The sequence below is a fragment of the Mytilus californianus genome, unplaced genomic scaffold (assembly GCF_021869535.1).
Source record: "Mytilus californianus isolate M0D057914Y unplaced genomic scaffold, xbMytCali1.0.p SCAF_4, whole genome shotgun sequence".
In the NCBI taxonomy this organism is placed as follows: Eukaryota; Metazoa; Mollusca; class Bivalvia; order Mytilida; family Mytilidae; genus Mytilus; species Mytilus californianus.
The window spans coordinates 109,970,924-109,997,067 of NW_026262690.1; the positions used below are offsets into that span (position 1 = coordinate 109,970,924).

The 26,144-nt window shown below is 33.5% G+C and overlaps 1 protein-coding gene across 1 annotated transcript; it reads right to left on the bottom strand.

Annotated features, from left to right (window-relative positions):
- Positions 1–26,057, bottom strand: LOC127737182 (neuroendocrine convertase 2-like). The gene is made up of 11 exons (XM_052247714.1): positions 26,048–26,057; positions 24,729–24,901; positions 15,771–15,974; positions 14,584–14,687; positions 11,866–11,975; positions 9,580–9,697; positions 8,238–8,545; positions 5,086–5,142; positions 2,912–3,268; positions 2,416–2,466; positions 1–323 (listed from the first exon to the last, which is right to left on the bottom strand). The coding sequence occupies exons 1-11, from the start codon at positions 26,055–26,057 to the stop codon at positions 196–198; spliced, it is 1,620 nt and encodes a 539-aa protein (XP_052103674.1). The 3' UTR covers positions 1–195.
- Positions 26,058–26,144: the final 87 nt, after the last annotated feature.

A 26,144-nucleotide genomic window follows, 5' to 3' on the forward strand; every position in this document is an offset into this window, starting at 1 on the left:
CTCCAAGTATCTATGCTTATATCATGTTAATAATGATTTTCACTTTTAAAGTTGAACTTTAAAACCTTTGTAATTTAAGTCAATATTAAAGATAAAGTTTTGGTTTCCCTTAGCAACAAGTACCGGTCTGGTTTCCGTTTTTGCTGATGATTATTTGTATAATGATTTCATTGTTGACTGCACTGCATCTTCCTTTTAAACTGATGGATGCACCACAGCGCATGTGCCTGCACCACTACACTTTATTATTACCAACACTACGGCTACAGAGGCCACTATAGTAGTAATTGTCACAACTATTATTGTGGTGGAACTGTCATCCTCTGAAAGAAAAGAAAAAACAATGCAATTCACATTTTTTCTTCAAGAAATAGTATATTTTGTATATTAAATACGACTGAAACTACTTTGCACGATAATTAATGTTTTAACAAGAAGTCGAATTTGTATCGATTTGACAAAAACACATATGAAACCCCATCTCATACAGGTGCAGATCTAGCCATTTGTAAAAGGGGGGTCGTTCATATGTTTTATAACAAAAGTAAATGATAAGTTCTTTGATAGTAGTTAAGGAACTAGTTAAAAGAACTGAAAAAATAGTTGTAGATCATTTACTAGAGGCTGAGATGAACGATATTTCATTGGTTTTTTGTGTAGTTTAGGTAACCTTCATAGTAGAAACCTCCAAGTGTTCAGAAGAGGCCTTTAGCTGTGATGTGGTTATGATATGATTGTTTACTATATGACTTTCTGTGGAGCGCATAGACTTGAATGTAGAAGAATTTAAAATTTCATTCTTAAGAGCATCCGAGTAGTATTTAAGGCATACCACCACCACATAGTTGGCTGCTTTATCGGCCGGTACAAACACAAACCGCTTTGCGAGTACTTGAAGGTTGTTTCTTATTCTAAAAATAGGCGTATTATGCATTCTTTAATTTATTTTCAAAATGTGATATTCGAATATCCATAACATTCATACATTTATTTAAGTAAGAACCAAGAGATTTTTTTTTATCAGATATTTCCAGTTTACCCCAATTTTTACAATCTGACGAAAGAGAGTCTTAGTTTTATGACCTGACGACACTGTTTCCAATCTATTTTAGATGGAGGACACTATTTTGGCCCTTTTATCAAAAACTTTTTAACCTCTCTGTTTTGAACGATATTGAGGTCCCCGTAATAACATGGCCATAGGAATCATATCTAAAATACGACGATTCACAGTCTCAAGAGTGTATATGATATGGGAATGCTCGCATGCCTGTGCTGATGTTGATCTAATAAAGTATTACATGTACCAGCTCAGTAGTCAGCACGACATGAAATACCATTGATAAAGTATTACCAACTCAGTAGTCAGCACGACATGAAATACCATTGATATGTTCATTTTCTGTTTATAAAATGTTGAAATACTTAAAATACTACGGTTTTCTAACGCAGGTATTGATAGCTTTAGCTGTATTTGGCACTAAAGAATAATTAAAAACTTTTACTACTTAAATACCTAGTATTTATTCTAGAATCCTTAAAATTCAAACAGATCATAACGATATAACAAAATCACAGATATGACATCAGAAAATGTAGTTTGACGACGTTTCGTGAAATTCTTTACACAAAGAAAATGAAAATACCGCGGACGTTGCGACGCTAATTATAGAAATGTCGCAGTCAAAGGGTTAATAAAAATAAAGTAAAATAAGTAAAATAACAAAAATACTGGGCTGTGGACAGAGTTTCACATAGTGAGTCCCATAATACACTTACATATAGCCAAAAAGTGTAAAATTTATTTTTGATTTTGATTTTGATACATACCAAATATTATCTTCTCCATTCATTTCAAAAAGATCTGCCTACAACACCTTCCATAAAGAATAATTTGAAGGTTCTAAAAACCTTTTATTATCCAGGACAGCTTACGTGATTTGATAACAGATTTTTTATGTGGCATCTTTACAGCGTCATCCTCATAATTTGAGATAAGTATATATCTATTAATTTTGTCCCCTTTACCGTCCCACACAAATCTGTATAGCAAAGCTTGTATCTGACTCCCTTAATATATCTGGGGATATATCTGGTAAAACAGTAAAACATTGAATTAGAATTAGTAGGGCAAGTAAAATAACAAAAATACCAAACTTCAAGAAAATTCAAAACGGAAAGTCCCTTATCAAATGGCAAAATCAAAATAATATTCCTTATGTAGAAAATGGTAGAGAATACGCAGGAAACTTTTTAACGTCAATATACCAATGTCTTGACAACACCCACTGTTGTATGCCTTAGTAGCAGAGAAATTATCGGTTTATTTTACTGAAATATCACTGTATTTCATTGCGACCAATGAATAATATAAAATAACCTTTGAGTTACGTTACCGTATTGTACTGTACTCACCAGTATCTGATCCGTTGCTATCGGTAGTATTCATAGTGCTTGTGTCTGTTGCTGTAAAATATATTAATCATGTATCAATTTTAGAGATCCTTACGCAATAACATGAAAATAAGGCTATCTTACTAATAGGTACGTCAATGGACCGAAAACAATCAACAGAAGTAAACAAATACATCGATAGAACTAATAATATGTAAACAAAAGTAATACAAAAATGCATATCTTGTAATTTTAGACCTTTTTTATCTGAACTTATCTTAAAAAGTTTACTCCAGAATTTATTTGACCTTTATTTATTATAAAGAAATCAACAGTGCAACGTATTTAATGGCCGTCCATGGTAAAAAACTTTATGTATCATTATACCAAAACTCATTTATTTAGATAAAACATCTTAGAGTTAGAGTTGTAGAACCAGATGAAACTATTCTTAACAACTTTGAGATGAAGAACAGCAAAAACCAAAACCCGTATATTCAATACCCTTGATCGGTACCTCTGCTTGTGAACTGTGTTGTAACAGGGTCAATTGTTGTTTCTGTTGTAGTAACAGCGTCAGTTGTTGTTTCTGTTGTTGTAACAGCGTCAATTGTTGTTTCTGTTGTTACTGCGTCCGTAGGTGTTTCTGTTGTTGTTACAGCGTCAGTTGTTGTTTCTGTTGTTGTTACAGCGTCAGTTGTTCCTGTTGTTGTTACTGCGTCAGTTGTTGTTTCTGTTGTTACAGCGTCCGTAGGTGTTTCTGTTGTTACAGCGTCCGTATGTGTTTCTGTTGTTACAGCGTCCGTAGTTGTTTCTGTTGTTGTTACAGCGTCAGTTGTTGTTTCTGTTGTTGTTACAGCATCAGTTGTTGTTTCTGTTGTTGTGTAAAACAAGTGTTCAGTTACATGTAGGTCTGAGTTGTTTTCTCTGACCAACGAACAGATTTTTTTACAACAAAAACTGATGAAAAATGGATAATTACATAAAACAAGTAGGTGTGATACGAGCCAGTATTTAGCCCCGATATTGCAAAATTGGTACATTTATTCCAGACTTTCAAAATGATGTTAATTTCTTCGATAAATAATCAGGTTGATATCTGGACCATGTTACACAAAAGGTCAAATGTGATGTCACTATGACGGCATAAACATGTCGAAATTAACTTAATTGACCTTAAATGCCTAAGTAATAAAATTGAGAATGGAAATGGGGAATATGTCACAGAGACAACAACTCTACCAAAGAGCATATATGTTTTGCGTATGTTACCATTTTTATATTGAAAAGCATTGTGGATTATTTCTTTTAGACGATTTTTCAATTTCACATAGGGAATGGTGGTATACAGGGTTGAAAAATCAAAAGTTTTGATAGAACTAATTTCAGAGAAAGATCGAGAATTAAAATTATCTAGATTTTCTTGAGTATTTTTTTAGAATCCACCATAATATGGTTAATACCACTCCGAGAGAGTAAACAGTTTCACAGTATTTCTGAATACCCCCTTTCACTGCGGACATAATTTTTCATCAATCTAATGGACAATTCTTTCGTCGAACATGCAGATGAGCCGGCAATGTACCGTTGTTTGTACAGAATTTTTTGAAGCTTAGGTATCCAATACAAACGAGGTAAGTCCTCAGATTTGCTGTTCAAAGTTTAACTCATTTGTTTATTCAAAAAAAAATTTTTGTAGCAAAACATATTTTGGGGTAAAACCTTGGCTCATTGATGAATTTTAATGACTATCTCAAAATGAGGCTATTTATTTTTGTAGTTTTTCGAGAAGCAATAATAAAAAACATGACAGACAAAATTATAATGTTAATACTTATATTTGAAATTCTGATATCTTATGTTCATCTACAGGTTTTTACTTAGCAGATTTAAAATGGTTTTTTATTTTCAATTTCAGTGGGCGAAAACAAACGTGGCCTTATAATATATTTCCTTTTATGAGGGGCCTGATGGGTTATTTTCGTTCTTCGTGATCGGCGCATTTTCGCTATCGTGATCCGTTTTTCTACAGATTTTTTTTTTATATTTTCGTGATCCGTGATCATGGAAATTTATTTTCTGTGAATCGTGATTGACAAAAAAGAGACCCCTCCCCCCCCCATCAGGCCCCTCTTTTATAATACTCCGCTATACGTTTTTCAGAGGAGAGGAGGGTTGTCACCAAAACGATCTTTCAAAATATTTCAATTTGTTTATTGATGTTGAGATCATTATGGTGTCTTAATAAAACTTATGGTAACACATTCGGATTTGGAATGTTGATTTAATCAATTCAAATGACAAATCATTTGGATTTTGGCATCACAGTATGCCGTACATATTTTGAACATGTATAGTTTTATATTTTCCAAGAATGGACCTTGTGTGGTATTTCGAAAGCTGATTTCTATACACATAAATTTGTTTTTCAAATTATGAAGGGAAAACAGTGTTGTATTTAAGGTTCTTGCCCGCTCTTTGATATAATTTATGTCCATTTTGGTTTTATCAGATTTTCAATTTTTGAAAAAAAATTTCAAATACTTTTGTGTCGAGTATCACTGAAGAGACATTTATAGTTCAAATGCACATCTATTGCAGTAAAATTCCGTTCCGAACTACCAACCTTTCCTACATTAGCGTAGAGGCGGAAGAAGCATGCCGGTGAGTTTAAATCAAGTGATATCTTACCTGGCCAAGGATCTGTTGTAGTTCCGTAAAATGTAAGGGACCAGCTGTCTAAGGTCACTGGAAATATAAAGATAATTCCATTAGATATATATCATCTAATTTGTATGTTTAATCGTTCTATAAATTAAGTACAAGTCAAATTAAATGAAGATAAACAATACCATATATCTTTGTCGACAATCCATAGTACAACACCATCAAGACACAGTATAGATATGCTTGTGTTACTGTTGGGAAATAGTTTTTTTCCTTGAACATGTTGAAGCATATATGCAAACGATAAGACTGGGAACTAGTTGGTAAATCGTTTGCAAACAGTAAAAAATGATCATGGGGAAATTTAACATTATTTATGATGATGGAGTGCAGGATTTCGAAAATAACATCTTTTTTTCATGGTACAAGGTCCAAAATACTACCAGAGTAACCGATTATGCGTCATTTTATTAAGGCGGCTATAAAATTCAATCATTCCTTCCACACTTATTTGAGTGATATTACATGTAGTTAGAATGCCGAATCTTCTATTAGAGACTTTTAGATTAACTTGGAAAACAGCACCTCGTTTTAATTGTATAAACAAGTGTTTGTATCAATCTCATGTAGATTGTACATTTCTTTCATCAGTTTTATCCGATTAACCCCATAATGTTAAAAAAAATTTTTAAAGAGTGACATTAAAGCTCTGCTTTAGAAATAAGTTACGGTTGAAGCCACACCGATTAATTCATAGAGATATTTAAGATTTGATACACTTTAGGAACACATAAAAATCAAATTTAACATGATGTGAAGATGTTAAATTAGTATATTTCTTCCGAGAAATAACTTAAATGGAACAGAATGATCGTACTCAAAAAAGAATTAGCTAGAAATGATACACAAAACGAGTGATCTCAGTTACTCTGACAACTTATAAAAATACAAATGTTACACACTTTGACAAAATTGAAGCGTCAGACTCGGCTCATTTTGACTCTTGGGGTCTGTTAGTCTACCAGTAGCGATACTACCAACGGTTGTTAAAGGATGTGCTATGATAACATGGACACAAAGCGTGCTTCTAGAACAATGTTCATCAATTTCACACGAGATCAAAATTTTGGAATGCCAAACATATAAAATGTTGGAGAGTGCAAAAACCAAAATAGCATAAAGAAGGGGCCAAAACTATGTAAGATAAACTTTTTTGAAGGGCTGTAACATTACCCTTAGCACAAAAGCATATTATTATGAACAAACAACATTGAAAGATATCATTTGAATCATGCAAAGGTACTGGAGTCTGCAAGATAGTAATCCACTATCCTCGGGGACTCTTCATTAAGCATGTCCGTTCATATGTCTGCGTTTGGTCAATAATTATAACAGTTTTGAAAACAGTAGTTTCAAATGCCAATAAGGACAAATAAGCTGAACTGTGAGCTACTGCTCACTTATTGTACCCCACTATAAATACTTGGTTATTAAGGTGGTACCTAACACTACAGGGAGATAACTCTGTAAAAATCAGCTAAACGTTTTAATTACGTTGTATTGTTAAGGAAATATTAAGCTTCTCAATGATCAAAATTAGTGTTTGTCAAACTGCTATATAACCAATGAAATTTTTCTAATAAAGTGGTTGGTTCAAATTTTTTGAAATTTTTATATTTTTGTCAAAGGGTCAAAGTAAACATTTTGTCGAAATTTTATGAAATTTAAACGAGCCAAATTAAAAGTAGTCAAGGTGTTGGGTACCACCTTAAGAAGTTGATAAACGATGAATGTAAAAAGGCATCAAACTATAGTTAAAAATCTCATCAAAGATACAAGGCATATAATTTTGTCCGCCAGACGCGCGTTTCGTCTACCAAAGACTCATCAGTGACGCTCGAATCAAAAAGTAAAACGTCCAAGGAAAGTACCAATTTGAAGAGCATCGAGAACCATAAATACCGAAAGGTTTTGTCAATTGCAGCTAAGATAGTCCATTCCTGGGTTCGAAAATACTTAGTATTTCAAAAAGTTCAAAGAATTGTAATTTATTAATAATTAACCAATCATAAGTGCTGTCTCATGGGCTAGTTTATGTATATAATCATGCTGAAAAGACGCTTGATACCAAATTAGAAGGACCTGTGATCTGTTGTTCCTGCGAAAGATGCAACAAAATTTCATACATTCATGTATTTGGTATAAAGAAAGGTGGTGAGTGATAAATATCATAATGGATTTCACGGTATAATATCCTTTATTTTTCCTCCTATACATTTCTAGGAATATGATTGGTTAAAAGCAACCGTGTGAAGACCGTGTATATTTCATATTAGGTTAGTAGGCGGGACTAATTTCAATACACGGTTAGTAGTGGTGTTACGTCCCTTTATAAAAACAACACGGTGTTGAGGAAAAATCTGAAAGGTTTCAACAGACGAAGAAATTGATGATAAACGATTAGGCCACTAGTCTAATACCACATGTTAAGATAGTCGGTAAGATAAATTCGCTCTCACCCCAAATGGAATTTACTGACCCCATATATACCATATTAGGTCATTAGCACACTATGTAACTAACATTATTGTGCAATTGACGATTGAATTCGGATATAGATTTTATTACATGGACGTAGCAAAGTCGCTTAAATAAATCTAAGTCCGAGTCACTGAGCACAATTGAAGGGTCTTTTACTAGACAAATTGTAGACAATCATGTAGAAAAATATCTCATCAAAGATACTAGGCTTATACAAAAAAAATACCATAAAAAACTGAGTTCCAAGGAAAATTCAAAAGGGAAAGTCCTTTATCAAATGGCAAAATTAAAAGCTCAAACACATCAAACGGTGAAACGAATGGAAAACAACTGTTATAATATTGTACGCCAGACGCGTGTTTCGTCTACATAAGACATCAGTGGCTCTCGAATCAAACAGGCCAATCTGAGAACAATGTTATCAAATCTACCATCTGAATTCATAAATCCGAAAAATAAAAACATCAGACGATATTGCTAACAAATAAATTAAATAATAAACGTGACTAATATCGGACTTTAAATTGAGTGCTTCACCAATTTGAGCTCTGGCAGTTGCAAAAAAATACCTCTGCGTCTGTTAACTGTTCTATTTAAAAAAAAATCAAGTTAAATATTGAAGATTATGTTCTTACCTGTTACTGAAACTTCCTGCGATCTTAGTTCCAGGATCCAAATTCCAATTGGATTTTCATTCCAAAAATGCACTGACATAAAATCCCAGGTAAGACTCCCTGCTGGTACATTATCAAAAGCGTCTTGTTTTCTGTAGTGTAACAGATGACTTCTGGTACCGGATGGAGAAATTAAATACAAGTGAGTCATACCTCTTAAGCCTGAGTAGGAGAATGTAATGTCAGCTACCACGTGTTCTAGATAATTTATCGATGAGCAGTCACCAGATGTTACAGTAATAGAATCAGATAGGAAGGTATTCGTGCTCCTTTAAAATAATCATGAAATGTTCTTTTAATTTGAAGACTAATATGAATAGCTAGTCGTCTGAATAATGTTACAACTATAGATGCTGGTATAGTAAAGGTAGATGCTTTTGTTTTCAAGAAACTTACAAACGTTGATTTTCTCTTTTGAAATTTGAATTGTTTCCCATTTTGTAATGCAAGGGTCTTTAATAGCTTTATATTTGTCCATTTACTTTTTCTTTTCTTTTTTTGCCTTGGTACAGTTTTCTACTAAAGTTCAACATAGAATAAGGAGATGATGCCAATGAGAAAACTATCCATCAAAGACAAAAAGCCAAGAATTTAAAACATAGTTTACTACAAGTCACCATATGGTATTGAAAAATGAGCATAACCGCGAAAAAAGCTATTTAAAGCATCGGGATGACAAAATATGAAAACCAACGGCCTGAATTTTGGCAAAAGCAATTGAGGAAAAACAAGTATGACAGACAACAACCAACAACAACCACTGGAATACAGGAACTTGCTTTAGACAAACACAAACAGAAACTCACAAGGTCAACAGGGTGTCTTACATCTGTTGACCGCAAGTTAATCATGTATCATAATTATACAAAGTTTGTCTCAAATTAGGTCTAGTACAAAAGATGGTTCATAATCATATACATGTATTGTATTTACATATTCTCGTCCTGGTATGCATAAAGTTTGACTTTGGACGTGGAACAGCAGCCCATCTTCATCATCACTAGATACAGATTTATCCCTCCAAATTATCGCGATAATAATAACACGATATCTTTCTTTCACATTTACATCTGTTGACAACATTACACACTAAGGTAGGTTCTGAATAGTACGAAGGTCCTGTTTTAGAAAACAAATGCATGTCAATCATGTTGGGGTTAACTGTATGGTGAACGTCTGTGGCTTTTTTAGTATAAACAAGAAGATGTGGTATGAGTGCCAATAAGACAACTCTCCATCCAAGTCAGAATGTATAAAAAGTTAACAATTATAGGTCAAAGTAGGTCTATTTATCAACACTTACACAGACGGAGAGCTTGTAGACGTAGTGCACGTTTGTTGTGTTGGAACTGTTTCCCAGATTTTTCCATAGCTCACCATAGCATCAGCGTCAATTAAACCAAAACCAAGAAGCTGACTGACTGAAAATACGGAAAGTTATGCAGATGTCAAAATATAATATAAGTATTCATCATTTTATTTTTCATCTTTTTCATCAAAATCACAATATCTTGAAAAGAACCAGCATCGTTTATTGCCATGTCCCGCCATATAAAGTATATCCTCTTTTAATAATAATATCAACATTCCCTTGTAGAGAACGCTTCACCTAATTTGAGTTTTCAAATGATTTTCATTCGTTCTGAGCAACACTACGAGTACCATCAATGAACAAGGAATTTCTATCCTTCCAAGGCACCTGATATTTACCAATTTTTTTAATGGCTTTTTGTGATTTTATGTATCTGTGTTTTGTATTGTAGACAGGTGTTTGTCTTTTCAATTTTTCTGTTTACAATAGTGTTTTCCATGTCCTTCTTTGACTCTTTTATTAGTGTTTTGGTAACTTCTTCGGTCTTCTTTTGCTACACACGCCTTTCGTCAGAGAACAAATTATGTGGGGTAAACGTCGAAACGACACAAAAAAACAAATAACCCACCGAGAGGTCAATATAACAATAGGGAAGTATTAATAAAATATGTCCAGTTGTAAACCAAATCTACAAAAGCTGTAAATAAATTCAACAAAGACCATCAAAGATCTGTCATTAACACAAACACTGTATGTTTGATGAATTGTTTTCACTGAAAACCTCAATAGGTCAATCCGTAATAATGTTGATTAATAATTGAGTGTTCAGGCAAAACAGATATTTGTGTGGACTGTTGTTTTATTTCTTTTCGTTTTTCTGTTCCAAAATTTTTCTACCCTTCTTTTACTTTTGATTCTTTACTCTCTCTTCTGTATTTTTTTAATTTAAAAAAAGCCACAGTTGAATGTGATTAAAAAGGATTTAGGATATACGTCAATGAGACAGCAATCCAGCAAAACTTAAAATCAAAAGGCATCAAGATGTCAATATATGGTTTTCAATAAACGACAAGTAGCAACACGACGAGCACACGGAATGGAATAGGATTTTTAACCCTTCCGGAGCACCTGGTATTTACCCTGTTATTTTGTTGGGTTTAGGGTTGCTCAGGTGGGTACCTTGAGTTTGTGTATTATGTTCATTCGACCGTAGATTGATTGTCTTTTCATTTTTTTTTTTTTTACAATAATTTTCTTTGATTTTTTATTGCTTTTTTTATCACTGTTTACAGTATTTTTGTTACACACGCATTGTTTAAGAGTGAAAAATGATCTGAGAGCATAAATCGTTACAGAGCAACCCAACGACACAAAAAACCAAGAAGACATCAAGAAGATAACATATGGTCTTCAACAACAGATATGGGTCCGGTTCTTAATCGTCTTCAACAACAGACATGGGTCCAGTTCTTAATCGCCTTCAACAACAGACATGTGTCCGGTTCATAAGCGTCTTCAACAACAGACATGGATCCGGTTCTTAATCGTCAACAGACATGGGTCCGGTTCTTAAGCGTTTTCAACAACAGACATGGGTCCGGTTCTTAATCGCCTTCAACAACAGACATGGGTCCGTTCTTTAGCGTCTTCAACAACAGACATGGGTCCGCTTCTTAATCGTCTTCAGCAAAAGACATGGGTCCGGTTCTTAAGCGTCTTCAACAACAGACATGGGTCCGGTTCTTAATCGTCTTCAACAACAGACATGGGTCCGGTTCTTAATCGTCTTCAACAACAGACATGGGTCCGGTTCTTAATCGTCTTTAACAACAGACATGGGTCCGGTTCTTAATCGCAGAAAAGCTTTGAATAAATTCAACAAAGGTCATCTTAGATCTGCCATTACCACAATACTGTATACATGTTTGATGTCGTAAAATACTATAATGATCGTAAACATATTGTTTCAAATGTAGCGGTTTCACTGAAAAATCTAACGAGGTCAATCCGTAATAATTCGGAGTGTTCAGGCATCTTTTTAACGAATATAATATATTTATTCAGTTGTAGACCATTATTGTTTGATGACGAAATATTATTAACAAACAAACAACAAAGTGTTTATTTTAGTATCAGTGGCCTAAAGTGTAAATGCTAAATTCAGGATGAAAGCATTGTCAAAATGTTTTTTTTTTCTTTTCTTTTTTTGAAAGCGCAGTTTTACTCGCGTAAATCCTCAAAGATTTACTTTTGCTATTCTAATTACTCAAAACTCACATTCTTTTTTTGCCCCGTTTATTGACCAATCAGAGTAGGTGTCATTCAAACCATTTCTGGTTGATGTGAATACAATAAGATGCTGAATATCTCTCCAAGTCAAATCGGGACTGCAAATTAGGAGTAAATTTCAATAGTCCACAATAATTATATAAATCAATTGAAAAATACTGTTAATAAAATGCACTGTTAAAGTATCCGTTGGTAAGTTCTAAATTAGAAATGACATATATTACCGACAATATATTATAAAACTATCAAGAATGCATTTTAAAGATTATTAAAATTAAAACCGATAGTCAAAAAACAGCAAATTAAAATTGCGTACCTCTCAAATAAAACATTATGATATGTTTGTACATGGCAACAATTCTCAATGAAGTTTAACAAAGACAATAAATTAAGTTGAAAAAATTTCACCATTTCTGTCTATTTCATTTTAAAGTTAATTAATGCTTTGAATTTCTTTTTTATTCCCCACCTAGGGGCATTATGTTTTTCGGTCTGTGCGTCCGTTCGTCCGTCCGTTCGTCCGTCCCGCTTCAGGTTAAAGTTTTTGGTCAAGGTAGTTTTTGATGAAGTTGAAGTCCAATCAACTTGAAACTTAGCAAACATGTTCCCTATGATATGATTTTTCTAATTTTAATGCGAAGTTAGAGTTTTGACCCCAATTTCACGGTCCACTGAACATAGAAAATGATAGTGCGAGTGGTCAGGTTAAAGTTTTTGGTCAAGGTAGTTTTTGATGAAGTTGAAGTCCAATCACCTTGAAACTTAGCTAACATGTTCCTTATGATATGATCTTTCTAATTTTAATGCCAAATTAGAGTTTTGATCCCAATTTCACGGTCCACTGAACATAGAAAATGATAGTGCGAGTGGTCAGGTTAAAGTTTTTGGTCAAGGTAGTTTTTGATGAAGTTGAAGTCCAATCAACTTGAAACTTAGTACACATGTTCCCTATGATATGATCTTTCTAATTTTAATGCCAAATTAGAAATAAAATATAAAAAAATGACTTCTCTGTTGTTTAATTGTTGCTACTGGATCAGGTCGAAGAGCTTGTGGAACCGATGTATGATGTCTTCTGCCTTTGCAATGCACATGACACAAACACGTTACTTTTTTTTTCTATTATCCGTTGAACAACCGAAACCATTCGAATGTCTTGATTAAAGTCTGGATCTTAGAGAATATTAATTATCCTTCCGATAACTCAAACCGATTACGTCATGTCGACGACTTCTTGATGAGTGGAGCTAGGGAAGGCTGTTTCATGTGGATACAATGAAAAATTTGATAATGTAACTATCGGAATAAAAGAAGCTGTAGGTAAATGCCGAAGAGACAGCAAGATTGCTACCCGTTAGCGAAATGTCCCCGCCGCTGTGTATTTTGGTTTACAGTCACAAGGTGTGAGTATTCCACAGGTTTTAAAAGTCAAATAACTCCACACGAAAATGTTCAATCAGTAATGTATGGTCAACAACACATGCATGATGACGAACAAAGCTACTCAGTATGAAAACTCTGTCAAACATTCTCAGGGAAATTGCGTTCACAATGTGACATTGTGCAACATTATTTCACAAATGGTCAAGTCCAACAATTCCCGTAAACATTGTCAAATCAAAATGAAGGTAAAGTATGGTCCACTACACATAATGACAAACAATTATACTAAAATTATATATTATATAAAACCAACAATTATAATAAATAATATAATAATACAGTTTGAAATAATGCTAGCAGTTTTTAAAACCAAATTCAAGGTACTAAACCTGGTGTTATGAATCATGCCGCCCTACATTTTACTTCGGTGGCATAACTTATAGGGGATTTCATATAACAACGTCAAATACAAACGGAAGGCACATGCGAGAAGAAACTATGAATGATTTCAATGCAGAAAAAAAAAATTAGTAAAAGGTTGATCCTGCTTCAAGATAACAATTTAAATTAATCTTCCTTTTGGTACGACACAAATGCGGCACCTACAGCCATATCTTAAATATTCGGTCAACCGGAACAAAAAGGCATACGCGATCGGCTAGATAACTGTATATACCAATGAGCTCGAGATCTGCAGTCATTACACAATACATCCAAGAAGTACAATTTTGAGGAAAAGTTCCAAAGTCGGAATTCTGTAAAAAGTCAGTCAACCGGAACGAGACGCAAACTCGACCTGTAATTATCATTATAAAATTGAGAATGGAAACGGGAGATGTGACAAAGAGACAACTGCCCGACCAAAGAGCAGAAAACAGCCAAAGGCCACCAATAGGTTTTCAACATTATGCATTATTGTACGAAAGATCAATATCGGTAAATATTCACAACATATGCATTTATTCTTATAACTTAAAAACGTTCAGACGACCGTTTGATTCTAGAATCACGTAATTACGCAATGACAGAAGGACAAAATGACCGACAAGGGTTTACACGTCACACTAAGAGTAGACGGTCACTGTGTTATTAGGCATATCAAATCAAGACGCAATGATTGAACATTAATAATAGGATTTTTTTAACAATAAAAAACATATATCTCAGACTGTTGATGAACATTATTTAGTATGTATAGAGTCATGCTAAAAATGGATGAAGAATAACTGCACACTTTGTCTGGATGGATAAAAACAGTGGTACAGAGTAACCACAAAACCGGCAACAGCTATTAATAGTACTGTTTAAGCTTAAAGAACTTACTTTGCCTCCAGTGTTAGAGCAACTATACCAGTAACTATAGGTGCTGCGTACGATGTTCCCTGTATACCCTCGCTTTTACATCCTGATGACGTTGTAGTGGTAGTCTGAAATGGATATGTTCTACCTTAAAGTCTTTGTAACAAATAACAAATCGCCGTTTCAGAATCTAAACGAATATTGGTATGTTCATTCTTCGTACCGAAAATGGAAAAACCGTCACGCCTCCGATTGATTTCCCATTGTTTACGACGTTGTTGGCCTGGCAGATCATTTTAGTGTATACGACGTTGTTGGCCTGGCAGATCATTTTAGTGTTATCGACGTTGTTGACCTGGCAGATTATTTTAGTGTATACATACGACGTTGTTGGCCTGGCAGATCATTTTATTGTACTATACGACGTTGTTGGCCTGGCAGATTATTTTAGTGTATACGACGTTGTTGGCCTGGCAGATCATTTTAGTGTATACGACGTTGTTGGCCTGGCAGATTATTTTAGTGTATACGACGTTGTTGGCCTAGCAGATTATTTTAGTGTTTACGACGTTGTTGGCCTGGCAGATTATTTTAGTGTTTACGACGTTGTTGGCCTGGCAGATCATTTTAGTGTTTACGACGTTGTTGGCCTGGCAGATTATTTTAGTGTATACGACGTTGTTCGCCTGGCAGATTATTTTAGTGTATGCTTGTGAAAATATTATTCAGAATTCAATAGATTATGAACTGGGGAAATTCGATGTTGCCATATTATAACGTCTAGGTTAACGCCAATCATGCCTCTAGGAAATGTTTATCTTATCATAGATATATATCAAACAAACAAGCTAGGGGGCCGTCTTAAACTTGCAGTGAGGTGAGAGTTTTTTTGCTCCGTGTTGATGGCCTCACTGTGACTTTGAAATAAAGAACAGCACTAAAAGCGCTAACACTAAAGCAGAAGCACACACTTCCGTGTACCATGCATTTTGACCTATTGTTACACTTGAAATGTCTACAGTATAAATACTATATATAGCCGTCAGTATTACAGTTGTCTGCAGTACTTCCGTTACCTGCTGACTATATATAAATAGCACCTTTACCATTCCTTTCCTTCGATATGTATAATGTTGTTACCTATAGATACATGTTTGCATGATATTAATTTCTTTATCTAATGTATTACTAAAGCACAACGTAAGACTTACAAGAAATCTATCTTCTTCACTGCCACCATAAGCTGCAGCTAACGCAGGAGCACATACTTCAGAATACCATGCATTTTCACCAATTTGTACACTAGTAACAGCTACAGTATAAATACTATTGACATAGCCGTCACCATTACAGTTATCTTTAGTACCTCCGTTACCTGCTGACCATACGTAAATAGCACCTTTCCCATTCCTTCCCTGCAATGTGTAAGTGCCTCACTAGATACTTAAAGGGAAACTTCGCAAAAAAATGAAAAATTCATATTCTGTTCATTATGTATAAAAAAGCACAAATTCATAGATATTAAAGTTTTATTCTGCAAGTTAAGAGATCACCATCGATTTTAAATTTAGAGTATCAATTCTCCGCATGCGGCCATTTTGACATCCTCCCCGAATATTGACCACGATATATCTATAAACCACAAAGGACCAAAACAAGCAGTAACCTTACGTAGCCGTAATTGAGTGTCGATATCTTGTCAAGCGTACGGTTGTTTTATCCGACAAGGAAAGCAGTTTCCCGGGTCACAAAAAAGATTATGATAGACATGGTTGTGCAACCTTTCCTAACTAACTTGATACGGAAAATGTAATTTTATATATATTATTTTTTAAATAACTAGTACTAATAGTATGGTCTGTCGTTTTGAAACTGTTTTGTTTACGAAGTATTTAAAACAATAAATTGAAATTAGTTAAAAAGTCAAAGTTATAAATAAGTGTTCCGTGTAAAATTGTTTTTGAAAATCTAGTTTGTTCATAATTGTTTTATGTAATAAACTTTTTAAAATAAATTCGGACCTTCCCTTATCTGATCACCAGAATGGCTAAAGGAATTGTTCCCAGAGGTATTGTGAGGTGACACGTACAGGTATTCAAGCGATTTCCTGTCGGGCTTTAAAACTGTTATTACACAATTACATAAAACAAGTTCGTGCATCACTTCTTTTCTGGGGGTATTGATCAGTGTACACGGCCGATAACATGTAACTTCCATTTTGAATCTATCAGGTGTAATATACAACTTTGTATAGCGTATCCGATAGTGATATACTAGTCATTGCTAAACTCATACGCTTGTTTATAAATAACATTTTTGGTGTAAAGAATGATATTTATGAAAGTTTAAATAATAAAAAAAAAAAATAATGATGAAATAAAAATCTATTTACACATTTTCCAAGGGTAAAGTGGGGAAAATGTAAGTATATACCCGTTGTCAATAATTATGGACATTTTGAAACATACAAATATTGATTTAACAAAATGTGCGGCACTTGTCGATCATTGGTTTATACGCCTAGATGGAATGTTTAATACGGAACTATGGATAGTCGCAATATAGAACTAATATCATACAAGTATATTGAATATACGAGAGAAACATCCAGAACCAATCTGATTTAAATACAGGTCGATATCTAACTTGCTTTGGTTCATCGAAGCTATAGACATAGTAAAATCACAGATTTATATTTCAATAAGATTATTTCGAACAGTTTAAGAAATTCGTCATCATCACATTTTCCTGGTCCGACATGCATGTTATATATATATGCCACCGGACGTGCACTAATGATCCCCAAAAGCCTATTTGAAGAAATAAAGAAACTTCACTCCGGATAGACTGATGGTAGTTGTATTAACGTCTGGTCAGCTAGAGGGTTGATTTATTTATTTAGTTAGCTTGTAGGGGATTTAACCACTCTTAATATTGCACTTATGCATTAGATATTAAATGACAGTACCGGTAATATAAGAGAAAATATAAATACGAAAAGTCGCATATCTGATAGAAAAGGACTCACCATGAACTATAGGATTGTACGTACGATTGTCATTCTAAATGGCATAACGGACAGTCATTTAAATGCATGCATGTACGCTGTGATAAAAAGGGGTGTCGCAGTTGCAAAGTATTCATCATAAATATATTTCAAATTTATTATTTCCTGTTATTTTTATAAGTTAACGCAGAGACATGTATACACTAGATCTCTATTTAACGACAAGCAACTATATAAATATCTGAATCTGATGTGACTTACCGTTCATCTCTTTCTTTTTTCTCATTTTATTTTTATTTTTGCAGGAATATACACATTGTAAGATATACTGTTCCTCGATTTGGGGGGGGGGGGGGGGGGGGGGTCTGAGGTCATGTCTATCTATCTATGATTAACCTTGACATTTCCGGGTATAACAGAGCTACTTGTATATTACCTGAATGTGGTTAGGTGACGTCCCATGAGGTCTTACGTATACATGTTCATATTTATAATGGTTTCTGATATAACAATTAGGTTTTATAACATTCACACTTCTGCATGTTCTGTTTACCAAATTCGTATCTTTTTTTCAGACCGAATGAGGATGTGAATATTTTCCAGGATCAAATTCATTTCGGGATTTTTTTTATTTCTTTGTATTAAATCTCAGAAATTTACAGAATATACTGCTTGTCCGCTTTAGGAGTTTTCTTGTCAGTTTAAACAGACGTATATATGTCTCTGGTTTAGAGTGGGTTTATGAATGAATGATAAGTCTTACAAAGGTACAAGATATCAAGCACATTGAAAATTGATTTCGACGTTCTGTCTCCATTTAAAAAAGGAAAGTTGACGTTAGATTGATTCTGTTATTTTTTTTAAACATCGTTGGTCAAATAGCTTAAGAATTATATAAATACGTTGTGAGATTTATAATATTTTAATAAGGGCATTCCTGATTAGGTAAATGAAGATCGCTTTGGACGACAAAACTATATTTTTGTAACTGATAATTTTCTCTGCACATTTAAATATTCAAGGTTACCGATGATAATTTAAAATAGTACTGTTTTGATATATACGCTCGTTTTCGTGTGCCATTTATAATATTTATATAATTATTTTATTAAAAGTGATTCAGAATTTCGATGTTACAACAAAATACTCACCTATTTATTTAAAAACTGAGCAAATGCAAAATGTTAAAAAAATATATATATAACAGCGATTAAGGTATTTTGCCACTATATTCCTCCCTTAATAATTAAAAAAAATCTGTCTCATACCTGCAACGGTGAACCCTTGAGGACAAACACCACTCTAGTGAAGATCAAAGGATTAAAATTACATAATGCTAATCTTTTAATTACCGTGAATTTAACCACGCCTTTACCAGGTGGTGTCAGCATAATACACATGCATTGTATTTACACAGTACTAGACTGATGCAAGGATTTGTATAGTAAGACAAATCCTCGACTGAAGTAATAGGGGAGAATACAAACGTGAATTTCTATTATACTATCAGTTATATATGTTGTTCAAAATATCCGTCGAAAAAAAAATCATAAAAAAATTCTATTGTATGATTTGCTTTTATTACTATTATCATATCTTAAACCCTAAAAATATAAATCGTAAATTTTAATTTAAAAAAATGCACGGCTAATCACTTTCTTTCTGAATTGTTAGTTGGTTAATAGCTACACCAAAAGTCGTTGATGCGCTTTAAATCGCGTTATTAGATGATTAACGAACAAGACTTTAAATGAGATTAATCCACTCCCGGCATGCAAAAAGACTTAAACTACGTCACATAAGTCAGGAAGTTTGAATAAATAGAATTAATAATTCCCAATTTTCTTCTTTATTAGTTTTCATATCCAGATAAAACTTGGTGAATATGTTTTTAATGGTATTATGAACATAATAAGATGATAAGTAAAAAATCGCGAATTTTCCCTTTAATATAACAATAAAAAGCCTGCATTGCTCAAAAACTATTTATATTCCCAATTTAAATAATACCTAACTCTCTTAAACATTATCGATCTACTGGAAAAAGTATAATTTCCAAATAAATCCACTACAAAATGTCACATTTCTGTTGCTCTGAATATGATAGTTACCATGGCAACGGAATCAACGTGTGATTTTCAGGTATTGTTCTCAATAATCCGTGTATTTAAACATAAAAACCTATGTATCTTTTGACACTTACTTATGATAGTTAACTTAAAGATGTATTTGCAATGAGATGGTGTCATCATGGCATTCAAATTACCTTGTCGTTTGATCTCAAGGTCAAAACATTTTAATTTTTAGTACATTTTTGTGTTTGAAACACATTTTTTTTCTCCATTGACATGGGCTTTTGATATTTGACACATCAGTGAAGCACCTCAATATGATGTGTCACGTACCATGGACGATGACCTTGACTATGGACCTTTAAGGCTAAACAAAAGGTCAAGGTCATATATTCAATTTTCATATGTCCACCCTAAAACCATGTATTTTCTTCTTTGCCATGTCAAGACCTTTCAATGCAGATAAGGATTTGCTCCTGGGGGTCATGCCCTGCTCCCTCATTTAATAATTTTTTTTATTTATCTAAAAACAAATGGTTCAGAACCCCATCCCTTACCCATATTTAATCTTTATTTTTTATGTTATATACATTTTTACTTTCATATCATTCTCAAGTCTCATCTTCAAATAAAGATGTACAAAAAAATTTGCAATTACTCATAAATATATAGTAAAGAATAATCATTTAAATAGATCAGTTAATAAAACAATGATGAACAACTCATAGTGGCCATGTCAATCCTATCATAATACCTAAGCCATTCAATTGTTCAATAACAGATGAAATTTAAAGTTAAAGATATCTCTTCAATATCAAAATACATGTATTAAGGATATCTTTAAATACATGATTATTAACACCCAAGATTATATTTAATAAAGTTGGGTGAACACTTATATTACATACCTTTTCCAACTATTGAAAAAATTTATTCAGAAAGTTCGAACATATCTACATTAAAAAAAAAAAGAGATGTATATGTGTTTCTTTTATTTCTGTACACAACGTGCACAATTCTGTTTCACTATATTTACATTTCAAAAGTAAGGTATTTTTTCCTAGAATTATATGGAGTAGTCTATATCACAGTGTAGTGTCTAGTTTTTGTGTAAATGCCAGCTGTTCATCTAATGGAAGAGATATCCCAACAATTAAAATACAGTTTCTGAAATCATTTTCAAAGTACACTCTAGGAACTTGTTCATTGTTAATAGTTTTGCTTTTTTTTAACCAGGCTTAACTTTATATAATCTACATTTGTTTCACTAGGTAAGCAATGTAAATAGAAATTAAAATAAACAGTGAACTTTTACTTTTCTTTAACGTCACAAAAAAAATATTTCATACAAACAAAAATATCAAGACAACTTAATTTTTTTTTTTTGTGTACTTTGATGAGTTAAATCTAGTAAAAATATGACAGCAAAGATATTTTTGAAGTCTTGTTTTGATTATTGGATCTATCTTTTTGATTTCTACGGGTTATCCCCCTTGATCATAAAAAAATCAATACTTCTAGTGACTGTAATTTGTTTATCATCTGCACCTTTTTAAATTATTTATGCTCTTATTTTATATTTATCAATTTGTTGACAGACGTTTTGACATTTTCAACAGAATCATAGAAAGAAACCACATTTTGTGTCTTGAAGTTCTCTTTTTACGCTTTGGTATGCTATATTATATATTTTACTTTATTAAAAAGGGGAATATAGAAATGCTTATAATGTATCAAAAGCAGAAAAGTTTAAAAATTGCAATTTCACTGGATCATCTTCCTTTGTACCATTTAAAATCAATATTCATGACATAAGATACTGTATAAATTAGACTACGTTCATTGCTACTTTGACTACATAAATAAGAAGATGTGGTATGAGTGCCACTGAGACAACTCTCCATCCAAGTCACAATGTATAAAAAGTTCACAATTATAGGTCAAAGTAGGGCCTCCAACACGGAGCCTTGGTTCACACTGAACAGCAAGCTATAAAGGGCCCCAAAATTACTAGTGATCAACAATTCAAACAGGAAAACCAACAGTCTAATCTATATAAAAAACGAGAAACGAGAAACACCTATGAACCACACCAACAAACGACAACCACTGAACAACAGGCTCCTGACTTAGGACAGGTGCATAAAAAATGCAGCGGGTTTAAACGTTTTAACAGGCGCGGTTTAACCTTGTTAAATTTTACTAGTATAATGCTTTTGAAAAATTAACACTTACATTTCTAAAATTATCTACAGGTTGCACTTCTGTAAAGATAGACAATGCAATTTCCCATAGGAACTCCTTTTACGGCTAAAACTGTGCCACTTTTTTTACTATGAAGTTTCGTAAAAAGTTATATCCTAGAATGAAAAGTTTATTTGCTCTACTATTTTTCTCAAAGGTCAAACTATAGGACTGTGCGGCATATTTTCAACATTTATATGCCGCGAACTTCTAATTAAACTTATACAAAAATTCTGTACTTCCCCTATCCAGCTATCCATGTGTATTTATACTGGTAAAATTCCCAAGTTGTGTCTCTATGAGATGAAACAAAGGGATCATTTCTGGAAACCAGTAGGTAAACAAAACAAAATATCTCCCCAAAAGAGGCGTGGGTTGTGACACAGTTGTATTTACAAAGTGCAACTTACAGATTGGTATTTTAAATTCATTGATTCATTGAAAGAAACTAGAAATTTAGTATCTTGTCTTTAGGGAGTGATGAATCGTACTTTGTAAAAAGAATCACTCTGATTCAAACAAAAAATTCTCTGAAACTGACATTATCAAGATGCTTGATTTCTTGATTGACAACATATTTGTTACGTTTGGAGGACGTGTTTTTCAACAAACAATCGGCATTCCCATGGGAACCAACACTGCTCCTTTTCTTGCCGACTTTATTTCTTTATTCATATGAGGCTGACTTCATACAGAAACTTCTTAGGAAGAAAGAAAAAAAGTTAGCAGTATCTTTTAACTTTGCATTCCGCTATATACATGATGTTCTCTCACTAAATAACTAAAAATTTGGTGACTATGTTGAACGCATCTATCCAATCGAACTTGAGATAAGGGATACAACAGATACAGTTAAGTTTGTCTGATATCTTTACTTACATCTAGGAATTAATAATCAGGGCCGCCTGAAAACAACTTTTAACGACAAAAGGAATGAGTTCAGCTTCCCTATTGTGAACTTTCCATTTCTGTGTAGCAACATTCCAGCTGCAGCGCCTGCACACGGAGTATATATCTCCCAGTTGATACGATATTCCAGGGCTTGTATTTCCTATTATGATTTCCTTGATAGAGGGTTGCTGCTCACAAGGAAGCTATTAAACCAAGAGTTTCAAGTGGTGAAGTTGAAGTCATCCCTTCGTACATTTTACGGACACCATCACGAGTTTGTTGACCGTTATGGAATATCCGTTTATCAGATGATAGCGGATATGTTCCAATTGTCGTAAATACAATCCCGTCCCCTTTCCCCGAATGTGACCTACCGAATTAGACTTATAACCGGGTTTGTGCTAACATGAGCAACACGACGGGTACCACATCTGTTTACCCTTCCCGCGGAGCACCTGAGATCACTCCCAGTATTTGGTGGGGATCGTGTTGCTCAGTCTTTGTTTTGTTTAGTGTACTGATGTCAGTTTATTTTTAACTTATTGGTTTCAATATCCCTTTGGTATCTTTCGCCTCTCTTTTATGCATTTTTTGGATGAATTCCAGAAAGTACTTAAACGAGAGCGCACAACTTCTTGTAATGGACCAAGAGCTGAATAGTTTTAAAGAGTATGTATTTTTAAGATTTTGAAAAATGCATTTTTACTGGATTATCTCTTTTTGTACCATAAAAATCAATATTTATGGCATCAGATATGATAATTGAATTATGCTCATTATTACTTTGACTAACCTTTTCAAGTATAATAATGCTATATATAAAAAAAAAAAACACTTTCCACGGTATATTTCTGAAATTATCTACAGATTGATATTTTATATTAATTGATTAAGCATTTTTTTAGTAGAATTCTAGAATGTACCAGAACACAAGCCCAGAAATTGTATTAGCTAAAAAAAACAAAACAAGGTATGTTTATATTTTTATGGATCAAGGCTGGATAGTTTTAAAAATGTGTTCATTTTATGATTTCAAAATGATTTTTTTAAATTACTAGATTATCTCCCTTGGAATAATTCACAAAAAGTTTCTTGTAAATTTGTGTACTGATGTGTAACTTAAGTTTCAACACATGTTTATTCAACAAATAATCAATCTTTATCCTATTGTTTCCCCATTTGTAAGTTTAAGGATGCAGAAATTGGTCATTTTCATGGGAAAATACTGCCTCAGACATGGAGGAACTGGTTCCCAGTACATTACAGCATCTACTTACAAAAAGGCATAGGAACCAGATGAAATATTTTTTATGGACTTCTTTCACAATGTTGTTTAAGCACACCAAATTTCAATCAAATCTTATGACCCCCCTTCTGGACTGTTTTTGCATGGTTTTATAGGAGACTGGGTGTTAAATTTACAAGCAAATAGTTGGCTAAGTATTGGGGTTTTTTTTTTTACGCAACCACTTCATGCAATACCTCCGGTTTTTATTTTACCTTCAGTGGTATCATCTTAGTCAAGTCAGAAATATGACAGTTGTTTTCAATTCGTTTGATGTGTTTGAGTTTTTAATTTTGCCATTTGATAAGGGACTTTCCGTTTTGAATTTTCCTTTGATTTTGGTATTTTTGTTATTTTACTTCTTAATAGGTTTACGAGATTTGAACATCGACATACTACTGCTACCTCGTATTGTTATTTTGAATTTAAAGTTGATCAGAAGTAGTATAAGCGAGCATATTAACTTTATTGATCAACAAACATCTCCTTTTGCTCCTTTGTTTGGATTTGTAAGCCTCTGGTCATCATGTTTGCACTTAAAACATTAAAAGCAAATTTATTTGTCAAGCTAGTTACACCAATGGCCAGCTCTGTAAGATAAAAGAAGATGTGGGGTACGTCAATCAGACATAAAACCAACGAAACAAATCGAAACAATGTGACAACTTACATTAATAACTCCATTCTGCAGTGCTGCCTTTGTCACTGTACCAGGACCTTCAAAACCAGTACCATCAGCAGGTCCCCAGCTATTGCTGTATATATCAACATTTGCAATGTTGTGACTAAGACCTTGAGCTTCCATTGAATCATCTATAGCATATTGACCTAATATCCGGATTCCTTTAAAAGAAATGAATCATGTCTCTGAGTCTATAATATGGCTACAAATTATCACATTACTATTTTTTACATGTATATATGGCAGATGAGTAATAATATTGAGTGAGGAATGAGGAAAGGGTCGCTCAAACACAGAACATTCTATATACACAAACTTAAAGGTTTACAAAATGCATATTTGTTCTGTGATAAATAGTGTAAAATGGAAAGTACTCTGAATTGTGACAACTCATATCAAGCTTTTCGTATGTTTCTATGCATTGTTTTACACAGATAGCACGTGCAGTCATGGCTGATGTATTTTATACGGAAATAAAATTTGATATGGTGGTACAACATTTTGTCTACATTTTTAAGTTTCATAAAATATGTATTTGTCCTAAAACTAAGGCTGCCACTCACTAAGGAAGAATTAACCTCGGCTTGTTTTAGCAGTTGTGTTTCAAGTCCAGCATACAATGTACATCGTGTTACAGATATATGTGATATATATATAACCATATGTTACGTACACCCCTATATATAGGTACATCATTCACGAAGGAGGAGATTGAAGAAAACACAAATTCGTCCTTCTCTCCTTTTTGGTATTAACATGAATAAGGAAATAATCTCCCATCTTTATACTGGATACCTTAACTTCCAAAGGAAGAACGTTATAATGCCGGGTCGTCAACATGTTAAACTAAACATCTTTCTAAATTTCTAACCACCACTTTTTCTACAATATAAGATGGCCTCAAGAAATAATGTGATGAGGTTTATGCAACCCGCGGTGTCAATCAGATGTTGAGACTTAAAATTCTAAAGATCAACTCTAAACTCTTTTGTCGGTATTACAACGAGTGCATATTGTGTCTCAATATCGGCTAATTGTTAGTACTCATGTGAAGCAGATTTCATACAGAACCTTCTCACAGACAAAAAGAAGAAGAACCTTCTCACAGACAAAAAGAAGAAGAACCTTCTCACAGACAAAAAGAAGATATAAATTATGTACACGACATTGGCACAGATGGACGACTTCAAACTGGTATCTATGACAAACGTGACGATTTCAACTTTCCAATTATCTTCCCATCTATCAGCAGTAACATACCCTCTGCTCCGTCATATAACGTTTGCCTGTCTTAATTACTACGTTACGCCCATGCATGTTCACACTATGTGGAATTCGTTGAAAGAGGTGTGCTCCTTTCACAAAATTAGTACCAACAGTTATGAGGAGGAACAACAAAAATCG